We start from the raw sequence: 14,333 nt of genomic DNA, 5'->3' as shown, positions 1-14,333 counted from the left end.
AGCTAAAAAAATATAAATAAATGTTACTCACAAAGCCTCCTATAAATGTGTGCCATTCCCTAACTTGCTAGAGGAGCTTTCTGTATCATATTTCTTTACCTTCAGAAGAGAAGAGTTACACTGGCCATACCCACTTCTTGACAATTTTACCATCTGATAATGATTCATAACTGACAAACCAAAAGCTTTAGAGAGTTTCATTTTTATTCATTTGATATTTTCAATTGACAGTTGCGTCATTAGGGGACCAATTGAAGGATTATTTTTATTATTCTTTGACACTATGTATAATTCATATCATGAAAATGTAATAAATTATCAAAAACATGCAAATTTATTAATTTCTCAAAAATAAAAATTAATTTAGATGAATTTTATCACAAAGTATGAGTTTAACCCCCTAAACGCACCTCTTTGTAAAAAGTCAAAGTTCAATTTAAGTCATCTGATCTTTAATTTCAAAAAAAGGAAATGGACAATTTCATATCCAATTTAAGCTAACACTAATGATTTCCTCTCGTTGAGATAAAATATCATCTAAAATATTCATATATGGTTGATAATTTGATTGTGCTGAATTGCACAAAACTCTTGTCTATAAAATAAATATATCATTTCCACTTGGGAAGGTTATTCCGATACAAATTAATAACTTTATACACACAAAACATAAACCAATTTAGACAATACTTTTACTGTCAAAAATAACTGCGCTCTGACAAGCTGTCTGAAATTTACAATACTTTGTGCACTTACAAAATATCAAACTCATTTTGGTGGTTCTCTATTTAAGTACTCGCAGGAGGCGAAATAGCTTTTCAATTGTTTAAAAAACCGCCATTTAAAGTTTTATTAGGAGAAAACAGAATTGTATTTGCAGATTTTCAGACATCAATTAGCGATTACCCATTTCAAAATCAGTCATAAGACAACTGCATTTATTTAACATATATCACAACATCAATCATAGAATTGATGCCCTGAAATTTGTGTCTCATCCAATCGTTTTAAAATGTTTCAAAATGTCTGATTACTACATGCAGTTTCACTTTATGCCAATAGCTCCACAAAAAAAAATTGAGCAAGTTAAGTTGGAATTTCCCAAAACTGATGATTTGATTTTTGGTGTTTATGCCACTTTTAAGCACTGCATTTAGGATATATAGTGGCAGTCAGTTTTTATTGATAAAGGAAGCCACATTGCCAAGAGAAAACCACTTACCTTCAGTTTTTATTGATAAAGGAAGCCAGATTGCCAAGAGAAAACCACTTACCTTCAGTTTTTATTGATAAAGGAAGCCAGATTGCCAAGAGAAAACCACTTACCTTCAGTTTTTATTGATAAAGGAAGCCAGATTGCCAAGAGAAAACCACTTACCTTCAGTTTTTATTAATAAAGGAAGCCACATTGCCAAGAGAAAACCACTTACCTTCAGTTTTTATTGATAAAGGAAGCCACATTGCCAAGAGAAAACCACTTACCTTCAATAAGAAAACAAACAATCCTAGTAAATTAAGATTGGAGTCGAGTGCACCCATACCAGCACGGTTCAAATTCACAACCTCAGTCTTGACTGGCTACTAATTACAGTAGTAACTACTTAGACCACTTCCCACCCCCAACCCCCACCTCAAAAAAAAAACCTGACATGCTGATATGTTTAAAAGAAAATGTTTGATATACATGTGTGCAACAAGACAGCAACACAACAACATATGTATAAAGAATCTTGTGCACCTTGATCTCAACATGGTTGCAAAGGGAAAAAAATCTAGCTAAAACAAAGTTAATCAAAAAGGGATATAACTCAAACTGGAATAAAAGCAGTCAAAAACTATCAATAAATATGTATATATAAACATGCCTTTTGCAAATATTTATGTTCAATATGATTATTTTTTTAATAAAGATTAATAAGAGGTAACATTAAATCAACACTATCCCTTCATATGAAATTCAGAAGTATTTTTCATTAGTTTGAAAAATAAACTTTTCAACATTTGTTCATTCAAGGTTGCCATAATGTGTACAAAAATAAGATGGAATTTGTTAAAACTCATTTGCCAGACCTAAACCTAAAAATTTCAGATTAAATAGTTGACAGGGTAATTTTTTTCCTAACCACAACTGGAATTGTATAAAGAGCACTGTCACCAAACTGACAACAGAATAAAATGAACTGTATTATTAGGGATGTCTGAGACAAAGTAAAGAAGAGGAAGTTTGTTTGTATTTGACAACAGCTACGACTAAAGCATGCTGGGAGCTTGATTAAAAATATGCAAATATAAATATACCACAATATTTAATAAATATTCCTGACTCGAACATCAATATTGTATCTTAGGATTTGTAAAATCAATTACAACTTGAGACTAAATATAAATTTTAAGTCTGTAAAGAGTGTTTCTCAAAAACAATTTTTTCCCGAAGTGTGGCCTACAGTTAAGTGGTCAAACTCTTTAAAGTCTCAAGTTTTCTAGTATATACTGAAATAACTTTAAATCTTGTGACTTATAAGATAGAAAAAAGTTCACTTCTTCCTATTTCAATGACCTAAATATAAATTGAAGTTAAAACACGAAGTCATCATATTTTTACCACAACCTGTATCCCTGTTAACTTGATCCCATGCTGGGTAAACAGGAAGCATTTACAATTTATCTGTTCACAGAACAACCTGATAGATAGACATCTTATACTTAAAGGAGATTTGAAGAATCTTTAAAGACTGATGGTGTAATGTATTACAGAAACCTGTCTAAAATAAAATCATCTTTAATCCTTTCAACTTCAAACACTTAAAATAACCTGATTTTCAAAAATAGAAGAAAAATAACATTTTCGTAAATTTTTACATCCCTAGTGCTTTTCTAGATTTAAACTTCTTTAAAACACTCAAAGCTTTACATTTGATAGATAGGGATGTATAAATACTTGTACATTTGAAAAGCTACAAATTTTCCTTTCACAGTCATTTTATCTTTTATAAGTCATTTAGCAATGAAAGTTTGATTAAAAATATTAAAAAGATAAAAAAAAAAACGTTTTTACAGAATGGGACACCACTGAATTCATTTATCCACCCATCCTGTAAATTTGAATTTCCCAAATCCACTATAATCTTAAAAGCCCATGCACTTACTTGCCATTCTTTCAGTCATTCCCCAAACTTTCAAAATACTTGAAGGAAAATGGGGTACAGTTAAAGTAATATAATTCTATATATAACTACAAATCTTCATTTGACTTAAGGGCACTTAACCTCTCGTCTGTTGCTGAAGTTGTATGACCTTCAGGGTCAATGGTCAAGAAACATGAATTACATCACATGTATCCTATATATATTCATATATATATTTATGTGAATTGTCTAACACAAAATGAAATTGCATAAAACATCCTATTCGATATTAATATTTCTATGAACTGTATAATGGACAAACAAGAATACAGCCTTAAAAGAAAAGCATCTGTCTTACACAAATTTTATAAATGCAGCTAAGAACCACATTTTCCTTATAGAAGCCAATTGTTAACTTTTTAAAATTGAATTAGTTCTGTACATCATTACATGTGCAGTATGCATAGAGTCATCATATGTGACAATTAGAGTAAAATTGTTACATAATGCAGTTTTCAAATGTAGCTAGAAAATTAGTTTGCAATACACCAGCAAAATTGAATTTTTGAAAGAAAATGCACAACAATCTGTGATTTCAATTAAATATTTATTTGTATCCATAATTGCAGATTATGCATCTGTTTTAAGAACAAGTAGGTTTTGTGCAATGTAACAGTGTAAAGCCAGAGTATTAACTTTCTGATCTAGATAATATTGAGAATGGAATGTGCCAACAAAGAGACAACAATTTAAACTACCACCAGTAGATAACAGCCCAAGGCCACCAATGGGAAGTCACCAAAGCAAGCAAACCCAGCACCTAGAGGTCGGCTTGAGCTGGCCCCTAAGCAAAAAAAGTTTTACTAATGTATAATAAACTGACATTGTCAGATGAAAATGACCAAGGATAAATAATGAATGACCCACTGACCAACTCATCTTGTACTCAGCCTAAGTGAAGTATCTAAACAAACCTAGTATTTCTCTTGTTCAAAATGATATCAATATTATCATGATGAAGGGGCAACAATGATCCCCACTGTAACAGACTTTACATTTACATATGCTGAAAAAAGCATGACAAGGGGACACTGCGATGCTCAACCGTAGGCATATATGTAATGTTGTATCTGATCTTCTATACCAAAGATCAAGGACATGAAACAGCTGCATGTATTTTACTATATGCTTCGTTGAGTCATATTTTAATGCTCTTTTAAACAAAACATCATATAATTAGAATTTAATCTGATGATGATTTTAGGGGCGTTTTATTATCTATGGTTATTAATATTCGTGATAATGTGAATACATTTTTTGTAACATGGTTTTTTCACATCATGAAAAAAGCAATGTGAAGCACCAAGGAAATGTTACAATGATTAAAATATTTACATCAAGAGGGGAGACAACTCACAATGGTCATGTTGCTTTATTACCCAGTATTATAAGTTACATGGTTTGCTGTAGAAACCCATGGATTCATTGTGCTTGTAAGATCCATAGGGGGTTAAGGACCTTGCTAACCCTCTATTGATCCTTTAGGGGTTTATAGTATCAAAACCATATAACAAATTTTTAAGAAACTGTTTCTTTCCTGATAAACATAAACAACGAAATTCAAAAAAATAACAGTAATAGTAGATATATATGATGTTATGATATTCCTATGAAATATATTGATAGTCCCCCTGCGGACCCATTAGGGGGTCACCACTTAATGGTATTAAACCCATAACAAAGTCACTAACTTGCCCATAATAACATGTATTAGGTTGCAGAAAAAAGAAAAAAAAACAAAGAACAAATGCACTAAATACATTAATTAATTCTTATCTAAACAAAGATGTCATTTATTGTAATAGGATATTACGCATTAATCATTCTTTTCCTGAGCATAAAATGATTTAGTCAAATAGCTGAAAGATCATCCAAAATATATTAAAATCTTTCTGTCAAAAAACATTTTCATGATAATATCTTGGTGTCAACTAGCATAGATACACCCAAATAGGACCAACACCCTCGTGGATCTTATCTTAAAAACCTGGTAAACATAAGATAGGTTTTACAAAATCATTACACACTGAATGACAAACCAACACTGGAGGTATGTTTACTAAATAATCGTCAAGGACCACAAGAGTAACTATGGAAACAAAATTTTCAAATATTATGAGGAAGAGATGCAAGCAAATATAAAACATGACATGCTTATCCAAGGTCAAGGTCAACTGTAACAGGTTGCAAATGGGTGGAGAAACCATATGGCAAGTGTAGAAGACCGTCTGCTTAAGATTATGAACACTTCACACTGTCTGAGATACAAATCTAAATTAAGAACCCACATCACCATGTAATTACACATACCTTATCCTTATGTCTATCCTGGTCAAGAAAGTCATTAACAGTAGCCCACCACAAAAATGTACACAATAATTTTTAATCGTTCTTTTTCTTACCTCTCTAAGTTACATCCTGTGTGTACATACTATAGACAACAACAACATGGTCTGACGTCATCTTAACTGATGAATCAAACTCATTAATTAATCCCACCTCTCCTCATTTCATTTCTTCCCATGCTCCTTCATTCTACATGTTCTAAGATTCAATAAGTAATGGCTTCGTTATCTTGCTGACCTAACTTTTGCTTTCCTCAAAATATCTTCAAAACATTTGTCAAATCAAAATTGTTGTTAATATTGATTGTTCTTCAACCTCTTAAAATCTGCAAGGTTGCATGTTCCTACACATTTTTGAAATTCATAAAATATCCATTTTTTCAAATAACTTTTTCCCTTCAAATGTCTAAAACTGAACTTAGACAAAATTCAAACATCAACCTAACCCTGAATAATCTAAATCAATTAAATGCAATAGATCTTTAAATTTGCTGCTATTTTTAGAACCACAGTACTATTTTCAGGCTCTCTTGTTTGATGGGTTGTGGGAGTAGTATAAAAGCCTGTTATCTGATAAACAAATTGAACATGATCATGACTTAGAAAAGGTTTTTTATACCACCTGTTAACGTGGAACAAGCTAAAGATTCTTCAAAGAGAGTAGTCATCACAAAAACACATATACAAAGGCTGAGATCATAATGGCCAACCCCAACTGGCTCAAAACCAGAAATATAATTTATTGCCTGTGTATGAATTGACTAATACATATTCATTGATAGTGCTATGAGACTGATCTTAGTAATTCATTTGTACTCAGATCTGTATTTCTGTCTAACATTTAACCAGATTCTGGGTAGAGAGAGTCCTGATCCTCATTTTTGATATTTTTCAATTTCCTTGCACCTTTACCCAAAAAATAAACCTCAGCCTCTAATAACACTGTCATTTTTAAAAATTTCTGGAACTGCCTCTGACAATTATAATTCAATCTTATTATGAAAAGAGAAACCTTAAGAAACAGTCCAGATGTTTATTGTATAAACAATTGTTAAAAAAAGATGTGGTATAGATACAGGACATGCTAACTTCAATCATTAAATTGAGGAAATGCATCAAATCTTTAACAAAAATTGTAATAAGCTAAAACAGGAAATCATAATCATGTTAAACATCAGATCAGGGGAGATAATCCAATGTATGCTGATTTATTTTTATCTAATATTTTAAGGCTGTAATATCTTATATGAATTGCATATCTATAATTACTTGAAGTGGATTGGTCAATTAGGATTTTTCTCTTAGTTTACACTTTGATAAACCATGTTTCTGAAACTACTTTCGTAATCTATTCATGCGCGATACACATTTTGCAGGGATACAGCTGGGATTTTCGGCAAATTGAGATTTTAAAAAATGTGTTTAATCCTATAATGTATACAGCCAAGTCTAAATTGAAGACTACGTTCAAACCTATGATTGCGTTGGATAAAAATATGTATATATATCACTGAAATATCATCAAGAATTTCTCAAACAAGTCGAATGCAAAACTTGACAAATCATGCATAAAATGTAGGGCAAGGTGCAACGTAAATCAAATGTAATGTGAACTCTGTGAAGTTAGCATGAAATATACATGTTCAAACTTTAAGTGGCTATATATATATATTTCAAATAAATGATTGAATGTCTTCAGACACATTGAAATAATTATTTCCAGGTGTATTGTACAGTACCACTGAAATAAAATCATTTTATAAGTTATAAACATTTAAGTTTCTTACATTTCATTTCTACTATATCAAAATCACTTTTGAAGAAATAACCATGCAAATATTAAACAGTTCTGTCGACGAATGAGAATTGAGCAGGTCACAAGGTTATATCTACATGACCAAATCAGATTAATAAGGCGGTATAATAAATCAATACTGTACCAGACCAAAATCGAAAAAAAAAGAAAAGTAAGGGTTAGTGGGCAAATTTTTTTAATGACAATACAAGGATAAAAACAGAGGATTCCGAAAATCTGGCAAAAAATCAAAATATGGAGGAGCAAACATCCTTAAGGCGGTATAATAAATCAATACTGTACCAGACCAAAATCGAAAAAAAAAGAAAAGTAGGGGTTAGTGGGCAAATTTTTTTAATGACAATACAAGGATAAAAACAGAGGATTCCGAAAATCTGGCAAAAAATCAAAATATGGAGGAGCAAACATCCTTAAGGCGGTATAATAAATCAATACTGTACCAGACCAAAATCTATGGTATATACTAAGTAACTGTATTAAAGTGGAGGAGTAGAATGATGTACATGTTAAAAGTCAGACAAAATTCACACTATAAACAATACCATTATATTATTTATGAGAAAATAACTAATGCATCTTATCTTTGGATAATCGTTGTTAAGTTACATAACACAAGATAAGTCTATACAATTAAAAGTTACACTTAAAATATAAGTAGGCTAGTAGATGCTTGATCCAGTTTGAATTCTTTGCAAAACGTACTTCATCTAATTACTGTAAATTTTGGTGACTTTAAATAAGAAGTTTGTCTTTAAACAGGCAGACGAACAGTTGTTTCCCTTTTGCAGAAACTGGCCATGGTAAGCTAGGAGGTTGAAGTTCTTGGCAAAACTGTTCAGTTGGAATCTGTTTTTGATATAATACAGCAGACACACATTTGAAGTTTTAAAATTACAGAAATTGTTAAAACAATAGATATGTAATGTAAGAAATGTACTTTTAATTTTATTTTTTTTTTATAAATACGGAAATTAACAAAAATTCTAATGTTGAAAAACCATTAGATAGACAATTCGAGGACACATTTTTTTCAATATAATATATAATTAATAATAATAAAATAACATTAAAATGTCAAGGACCTTTTCTTTTACTGCACATTCCTAAATAGAGCCCCAAATATTTCACCAGTGAATCAGATCAACAATGTCAATTATATTCCAGCCTCCACTTTAGAGAGCTCTAATTTAATAAAACACTTCAAATTTGTATAATACTATAGTATTAATGTATGGACTTTTTCATATTGGCCCTGTAACATGCCCGAGGTATTAATAATGGCCAAGGATGGTTGTAATGGCCCGAGGCAGCGCCGAGGGCCATTACAACTGTCCGAGGCCATTATTAATACCAAGGGTATGTTACAGGGCCAATATGAAAAAGTCCATATATTGATACATTTATTAACCAACTTCATTCCAGAACAGTCTGAGTCCATAATCAATATTAAGAATATATATTAGGGCCATTATAGACATATGCACTTTCATGCTTCTGTTGACAAATTTAATAAGAAATATGTCTTTGTTCATAAAGTATGGCATTATGTTTTAGATGGAATTGGTTTTTGTGTGTGTGCACTAGTACTTTTGCTTTGAATTTTATTTTTGAGAACTGGAAAAGATCATATATCAATCATTATTTTTTGTATTGAATGTAAACAGTTGTCTGTTGTGTTTGTATTCACAATGCTGGAAGCCTTGTAGTGAACTTGTAAAATGATGCATTGGCTTTCTGTGCCCATAGACATGGTGCCAGTCAGAATATAAGGAAGAAAAATACCATTGATTTTTTTAATCAACATGAACAAATAAATCAACATAACAATGTGTCACTGAATTGTAATTTTCATACATGTATAATGGAATATTAGGTTCCATTTATTCTTGTGAACTATCTAGTTCATAATACTTCCTTTTCCCAGAGTAAATATTCAAGTTTATAACACCACCTGTGATTGTTGCCCCACACAATACACTAAACGGATTGCTTTCTTTCCTTGTAGCTGTTGATATCATTTTCGAATTCATATTACTGCTTTGTGAAAATATTGGATTTGGTATGTTCTCTTTTTCTATAACAGTTTCTAATTCCTTGTTTATGTTATCAGTATTGTTGTCATTGGGTCCAGTGTCAAAGCTATGTTCAGGTTCATTTACTATAACTGTGTCAAAGCTGTGTTCAGGTTCATTCATTAAGTTGACAGCATCCAATTCATTAGATCTTTCTGGAGTGGTCATTTTAGTTAAGATTTCAGATGCTTTACATTGCTGTTTTATTGAAGGAATGTTATAGTGTGTTAGCGTGGAAATGCTTTTCCAGCCTCCCAATTGAGCTACCTCTGTTACTGGACGCTCAGATTGAAGCAAGGTAGTGGCAAATGTTTTCCGGGTTGAATGATTCACCTTTCTACCGTAAAGTTCAGCAGTCTCAGCCATTGTTTTCATCATCATACCTAGCTTGTTCTTCCCTAAAGGCTGACGACAGTACCAAACACCATCTTTATCAGGGTTAGGCAAGGGCCGTAGATAAAATCTTGACTCTGGGTCACTCCTGAGGTCTTCTGGACGTTTTGAAACATACAACTTAAACAATTTAACTGGACAATAGTCACTGTCAGGTTGAGCAAACATTTTTGGAGTGACATCTCTGACATCTCCTGATTTTGCCCCAGTTCTTGTTTTCGTGGTGCGTTCTAAAATATAAAAAAGCAAAGTTATTCATGGACATGTAGGGTTAAGGGTAGCTATTAAAAGAGTTATAAAGTGATTTTTTTTTAGTTAGTCTAAATTATAATTAAAATGCATTTAAGAAACATATTTGTTTTTTGTTTATTGTTTGCACTAATTTTTTAAATACAACTTGGAAAATATTTATTAATAAATGACACTTTGGCCCTAAAAAACACAACTTTTTGGCAAATATTTATTTTTGACTCTCATAAATGATCTTATGTTGTTGACAGTGTTAATATGTTATGTTTTGTGTTTTTATCTGTAGTAGTAATTTTGTAAAATAGAAATTTGGGTTGCATTGAGTTGTTTTTAACTCTTTTGTTAGGTTGCTGTCTTTGACACATTCACCACGGACCAGGTTGCTGTTTTCGACACATATATCATTTCAGAACAGTTTAAAAAATCATATTAAGTTGTGCACATTGTTACTTTGTAAAATGAATTTTTATGAGAAAAATATTTATGAAAATCAATTATGTCTTGATATGTGTTTTAAATTATCATGATCATCATTAATTTACTGCATGTTCCATTAAAATCATATATTTTTCTTTATTGGTCTTCTTTAATGGCATAAAGTTTAAAATATATGCAACGTAATTAAACATACCATAGAATTCAACATACTCTGTTCCAGAACCATCTTTAAGCAACTTTAAATCTCCTAATCTTAAGTTTGTGTGTTCTTGTCTTCCTCTGAAGCCATAATGCACTCCATTATTTAGCCACACTGTGTTCAGTAACGCATTTGGATTGGCTAGAAAGAAAAAAAAATCATAAGCATACATGAACATGTAATTACATTGTAGTGCGAAAATTTGAAGTATGAAATATTCATGTTCCCATTTCACTAAATTATAGTAAAACATATTTTCATGTTTGATGGTTAAAGGGAAACAACTCCTACACATTAAATAATTTGATGTTTTTCCAATTCCTAGTACTGGTAGTACTGTTAAGTATACTCGGACGCTTTAAAGTTAATCACAAAAAAATTTGTTAAGACATGCAGGCAAGACACAACTTAGCCTTACAGATGTAGGACTGGCACAAAATTTTAAAATTATGAACCTTTAAGTTTTAATGTTAATACTATACATACCTGCACCTAGAATTTGTTTTTCGTACAATTTTTGAATTTCATCAGAATCCAATGGTTCAGCCCTGTTTTTTTTGTTTCCTTTTCCTTGAGATTTTAGATCTTTCCTTTTAGCTTCTAGAACTCTCCTAGAGTGACTAAATGCTTCATGTTTTTTAATATCGACATTTATCTTTAAGTCTTTTAGGTGGCGATCAATGCTGTTCTGAACTCCTGACAATGTATCAGGTTCATATTCTTCTCCATCACGTCGTCGTACACCTGAAATTTACAAAAAGTATTGTGTAATTCAAAAATTTTAACAATCAGATTAACAAGTTGACATGTACATTTACAAGTAACAATTGAAAATTTATATTTTAGGTTCATTATTCGCAGACTTACAATGTATACATATTTGAAGGGTTGCAAATCAATTATGTAAATAAATATAAAATTAGTTAACTGGAGCAAAACCTATCTAAATGAACACGATGAATAATTATGATTCTGAATTATAATTGAAATAAATCAAATTTGATTTGTTTTTTTTATTTATTACAAGGGTTAGCCTGATGTCAACATGGTCAATTGGCATACACATTTTACAACCTCATTTTATACTAAATGGGTTACATAAGAAATTTACAGGATAGCAGGTTGTTGTTAATACATATTATGACAGTAGGAATGTCCTTTGTTGTCTTTTTTTATACTACCGTTAAATTGAACAATATTTGTTTACGTCATATGTCAAATTGTAAGTATCAAAAGGAGTAAACGGTTTATTTAATTTTATTACTGACCCCTATGTTACTAAATATTGTCATTCATCATGGGGAGTGCCCCGTTCTTACCCTTAGGCCTTACACAGTTACATTGTAGAGGGGGGCTAGGAGGGGTCCTGATCCCAAAATCCCGGGCACGAAATCACGGGCTTTAAACTATGAAATTCTAAGTTACCAAAATTTGAAAAAAAGAATTCCCAGATCCTGAAAAGGTCAATCCCGAACTACAGAGCTTAAAAACACCCGATCCCATATTTCCCGATAAAGGTCCCATCCCCTCTCACTGTACATGTACTACTTATTTTTTTATTACTTGAGATACAATGTAAAGCATAGATTAGCATATTAGATTAAGTAATGTGCAAACGTACCTAGATAAAATCTTGCAAGCAGCCCGTCAAGCTCTGGAAAAGGTACGTCTTCAACCATCCGCATCTCGCCATTGGATAGAGCCCACTCATAAAACATTTTCAAATCTGATTTAGTTTTGGTGCGAGTATTAGCATTTCTGTTAGCAAGAATAAATTGTTCAGTGTCACTAATCGTAACAGCTTTATATCTACCATCATTCACCTCATTTGAATTATTTTGGAGTAAATCTTCAGGGTTTTGTACATGTATGGCGGCATCACATTGCTCAAGATTGACCACAGAGTCAACATGGTCAAGGGGGACCTCCTCGAGAATAACACCTCTACCGGCTAGAGCGCTGGCTAATGCCAACAACTCTTCCCTGTTACTTAATTGTTCATAGCGGTCTATGTCATTGACAAGTACTTCAAGCATATCCTCCCCGTTTTTCGCAAATCTGTCTGAAACTTTCTTCGGACTGCTCCACGGCAAACCTTCATCTTCCATTTTCACGCAGGGTAGTCTGCTCAAATAAATAAACAGTACAGGTGGCGCTTTAAGTGAAGAGTAATGCTAAAGTGTGTATTTACGAATATTAAACACAACTTTTAAATTTTTTGATTCTCAACCCTCATAAATTCAAAAAAATGAAAGAAATAAACGGCATTTTGATTTAATCGATGTCCCGTTTGATCTGTTCATAATGCATGGCTGTGATTTCGTAATGCACGGGTGTAAATTCGTAATGCATGGCTGAGATTTCGTAATGACTGGCTGTAGCAATTTCTCCGTTCATATTGACCAGATGTCGAAATCTTCCTTTTATAAAGCATAGGCATTTCTATACATATTGTAGTAAGTTGGTTAATAATGCCTAGTAAATAATAATATAATAGATAACAGTGTCAGGAATGATAGCAATTATTACAGTAATTTCACTGTTCGCTCTCTTATTTGTCATGCTCTCACGGAATCATTCCTTAAATGGGGAAAATTGAGTGTATGACTGCTACGGTTAATTGTCATACAACTACAAAGCAATTTTATGAATGTTGTAACTGATAAGAAAACACAATTGTCAATGAATGTTTTTGGTTTTTTTTTTCTTTTTTTTTTTCAAATACATTGAAAGTTATCAGTCATAAACTTCCACTCAATTATTTATTCAATCTCATCTTAAACGGTCAAGAGCCTGTATCCCTCAAGTGGACCTATGCCATGACAATGTCCAAATCCCATTAAACCTCTTCAATCTCAATGTATTGGTTTTTCATAATTTGCAATTTGCAACAAATTGATGATTTTTTTTTTTTAATTCTCTATGTACACACATTTTTAACATCTATTTTTCTTTATATCTATTTGTTTTTATGTCAAATTAAAATCCACTTACAACTATTTTGAATTTTCTGATCATTTTCTATCCCCTGTGACTTACAAATGGTAAATAATTAAGACTTTAGTAAAGTTTAGAATCCCTATCCCTGTTTAGTTCCTTTTCCTACACCAGTTAAAACTCTCCTCTTGACCCTTACATTAGTCAAACCCCCACATAAGTTATGATTTTTCTGTCAGTTTTTATCAGTACAAGATAACTGTTCTTCCTATCTTTCCTGATTGATGCTCTGTAAAACAGATGTCTATATAATTAGCTGTTTCCAGCCAGGACAATATAATGGTTTTCTTACTGTAAAGACCAGGTTGTTCTGATATATCAATGGATACTGGGAATTACTTCCTGGTACCAGTGACCTTAATTTGTTTTGAGGACATTTGTTCTTGTGACAAAAATCTTGCTGGGAAAACATACTTGTAGGTCATGAAGATTTTAGTACAATTTAGGCCAAAGACGTTACTATACTTTGTTTTGAATTATTATCTGTATGTTATATGCAGGCATGTCTAAACATGCTGGGTGGAATATAATACTTATTTCAAATTCATAACATACGTTACATGTACTCAAACTGATACAGGGAAAGTGTCCGATTTGTAATTCTTGCACATAGAAAGAGTGCGATATTTGTAATTCTTG

The 14,333-nt window shown here is 31.8% G+C and overlaps 2 protein-coding genes across 14 annotated transcripts in view; both read right to left on the bottom strand.

Annotated features, from left to right (window-relative positions):
* LOC143052386 (talin-1-like) overlaps window positions 1-14,333 on the bottom strand; it is a 119,675-nt gene that overhangs the window by 83,850 nt on the left and 21,492 nt on the right. The window contains exon 1 of one of the 13 annotated variants that reach the window (XM_076225404.1): window positions 5,588-5,608. The exons of 10 other annotated variants lie outside the window; for them this stretch is intronic. The gene's annotated coding sequence lies outside the window, so the exon portion shown is untranslated. 2 more of the 13 variants (XM_076225405.1, XM_076225401.1) reach the window with 2 other exon arrangements.
* LOC143052384 (uncharacterized) lies at window positions 9,126-13,107 on the bottom strand. Its single transcript, XM_076225395.1, has 4 exons — window positions 12,319-13,107; window positions 11,184-11,441; window positions 10,692-10,838; window positions 9,126-10,041 (listed from the first exon to the last, which is right to left on the bottom strand). Exons 1-4 carry the CDS (start codon window positions 12,803-12,805, stop codon window positions 9,227-9,229), a joined length of 1,707 nt encoding a protein of 568 aa, XP_076081510.1. The 5' UTR covers window positions 12,806-13,107; the 3' UTR covers window positions 9,126-9,226.

Source organism: Mytilus galloprovincialis, chromosome 11 (genome assembly GCF_965363235.1).
Source record: "Mytilus galloprovincialis chromosome 11, xbMytGall1.hap1.1, whole genome shotgun sequence".
In the NCBI taxonomy this organism is placed as follows: domain Eukaryota; kingdom Metazoa; phylum Mollusca; class Bivalvia; order Mytilida; family Mytilidae; genus Mytilus; species Mytilus galloprovincialis.
This window is presented reverse-complemented; position numbering and strand designations above follow the sequence as displayed.

Coding starts and splice junctions, on each gene's coding strand:
- LOC143052384 (XM_076225395.1), bottom strand. CDS start 12,805: ATGGAAGATGAAGGTTTGCCGTGGAGCAGTCCGAAGAAAGTTTCAGAC. Junction 10,839..11,183: donor AAAACAAATTCTAGGTGCAG/GTATGTATAGTA, acceptor TTTTCTTTCTAG/CCAATCCAAATGCGTTACTG. Junction 10,042..10,691: donor AGAGTATGTTGAATTCTATG/GTATGTTTAATT, acceptor TTTATATTTTAG/AACGCACCACGAAAACAAGA.